The following is a 2,450-nucleotide window of genomic DNA, read 5'->3' as shown; positions in this document are numbered from 1 at the left end:
AGATTCTTTGTTATATTAGAAAGACTATATTGCTTTTGAAAAAAAGCATTACTTCCAATTGATAGTAATAATTTAATTAATAAAATAATAAATAAATAGTTTGCTCTCTTTTTGTAATTTCATAAATTTGATCTAATTTCATAATGTAAATAATTTATCTCTTCTATATACTAAAAGTATGATATGTGTATTATTTTGTTTAGTTTTTAAAAATATTTTATAAAAATTAAATAAATAAGACATATATCATGATTTTAGGGATAATGTGTCTATTTATATCATAATATATTTTATTCTCATTTTTATTAGATGAATGTTAGCTGCCCCACCTGCAACATTCCTTTGAAACTTTCTTTTTTAATGGTTCAATTATCTCTTTTAATAATATTATAGCATGTTTAATACTTTTACGAGTTACTAAAAATAAATTAATGTTTTGAAAAAATTATGATCTTTCCTAAATCTCCGTCGTCTTCATCTTATGCCCTCATTTTCCAACACCTATGTTGCTGTGTTTCTGGTTATTGCAATCAACTTCATTTCATTATATTCTTGCATAAAATAACAACAATTTCAACATACTTATCCAACATTTTATATGCTAAAAAACACAAACATATATAACGATAAAACATGTTCTTACAAGTCTTCACCTTCATCATTCACACACGCTAAGGCTTCTCCTCTTTCATCATCCTTGCAAGTTTCATATCATCTGGCACAATGGTAACCCTTTTAGCATGCGTAGCACAAAAAAGGGTGTCTTCAAACAACTTCACCACATAAGCCTCTGCTGCTTCCTGAAGCGAGGCGATTGCAATGTCTTGGAATCTAAGGCCTGGTTTGATTTTCTGTCCAATCTCCTGAACTAGACGTTGGAAGGGAAGCTTAGGTATTAGGTTTTCTGTGCTCTTCTGATACTTCTTTATCTCCTTTAAAGCAACAGAACCAGGCTTGAACCTGCGGTGCTTCTTCACTGCACTGATTCTTGTACTTGATTTACGGGCAGCTATCTCCGCCAACCTCATTCTTGGTGTCTTGCCATTTGTGAAAATGCGGGCAGTTTGCATTGCACGTACCATTGATGTGCAGAGAAAATATGAAACTGCAGAACACTATTTTTGTCTGGTTTTTGTTGGTGTTGAATGAAGAGGGGGGAGATGAATTTATATGTGAGATGATGTTAGCTGAATTGCAATTTGTTAGATTTTATGTGTTGTTGTGCTGGAGTGATGTTGGAACTAATGGAGACTACTTTCACTTTTTGATGTCCTATTTGTGTCTCAATCTAATTAAAAGTGACACCCAATTAGAAACAAAAATAATTCTTTTTTATATTTCTTGGTAAATTTGATTGGTTTGGGACACAGAGGTATGAATTTTTGGGATATATAATCCTTATTCAACATATTCTAAAAAACTTTTATCTCCAAATCAATCACATTCCACCAAAAGTGAGATATATTATCTTTTTCATTAGGTAATACTTTGTAAGAGTGTAAAATTTATACATGTAAAGATTTATACATAGATATTTCACTATCTAACATTCATTTAAATTATTTTGTTTGAAAAGTCAATGATAATTAAATATTAATGGTGAATGACGTAATGACAGTATATAAATCTCATACATAATTATTGCATATATTTTTTCTTACTTTTTAATTAGATTGATATACAAATTAGAAATTAGCATAAGTTAGACCTATGATCTTCTTGGTAATGTTGGCTTTTTGAGAATGAAGATCACTTGTCCCGAGATTTGGTATCTCATTGTGTACCAATCTTATTAACAAATACTAACTAGTTAAAAAAAATCATAAAAACAGAAAATAATTATTTTTCATTACTTGTTATAATATGATTGGCTTATAATATGGAGAACAAATTTGTTTGGAAAATATGATCCATGTTTTGACTTTTGATGGTTTAGATTGAAACCATTGATGGGTTGGAATACTCTTTAGTGGTGGACCCTCTCTTATTGGAATAAGAGATCATAGAGTTTATTAATTTTATAATATTATTTTATTATAAAAATAAATAAAATGTGGGCCACTAAAAAATTGTGCCACATGTAAGTATCTATATCCAATAGTATTCGACTCTCCTATACTACTATTGATGTGCATTGAATCTCACAAAAGTTATAACCTTAATCTTTATCCATATAGCAATATGGGAAAGCTGATATAATTCCACAACCTTCATTTTTCTATCACATATTTGTTGACGTTTTCTCTTCTTACTGCTCCAACTCATCACTATTATCAATATCCTAATTTATTTATCCCTCATATTAGTTATTAAATAATACAATACATACTGTAAATTAAGTTATGAAATCTTGAATATGACTGTTTATTTCGGATCTTTCTCTAACTCTATTAGACACATCCAAATCGGTATAAATTTTGCTACCTCTTAAATGTAATGTTTTTATTTAT

The 2,450-nt window shown here is 29.1% G+C and overlaps 1 protein-coding gene across 1 annotated transcript; it reads right to left on the bottom strand.

Annotated features, from left to right (window-relative positions):
- Positions 594-1,179, bottom strand: LOC109327583 (histone H3.3-like). Its single transcript, XM_019560763.1, has one exon. The coding sequence runs from the start codon at positions 1,080-1,082 to the stop codon at positions 672-674; it is 411 nt and encodes a 136-aa protein (XP_019416308.1). The 5' UTR covers positions 1,083-1,179; the 3' UTR covers positions 594-671.

This window comes from Lupinus angustifolius, chromosome LG15 (genome assembly GCF_001865875.1).
Source record: "Lupinus angustifolius cultivar Tanjil chromosome LG15, LupAngTanjil_v1.0, whole genome shotgun sequence".
In the NCBI taxonomy this organism is placed as follows: Eukaryota; Viridiplantae; Streptophyta; class Magnoliopsida; order Fabales; family Fabaceae; genus Lupinus; species Lupinus angustifolius.
The sequence above is the reverse complement of the archived record's forward strand: the minus strand, read 5'-3'. Positions and strand labels throughout refer to the sequence as shown.

Excerpts from the sequence above, each read along its gene's own strand:
- LOC109327583 (XM_019560763.1), bottom strand. The coding sequence starts at position 1,082 with ATGGTACGTGCAATGCAAACTGCCCGCATTTTCACAAATGGCAAGACA.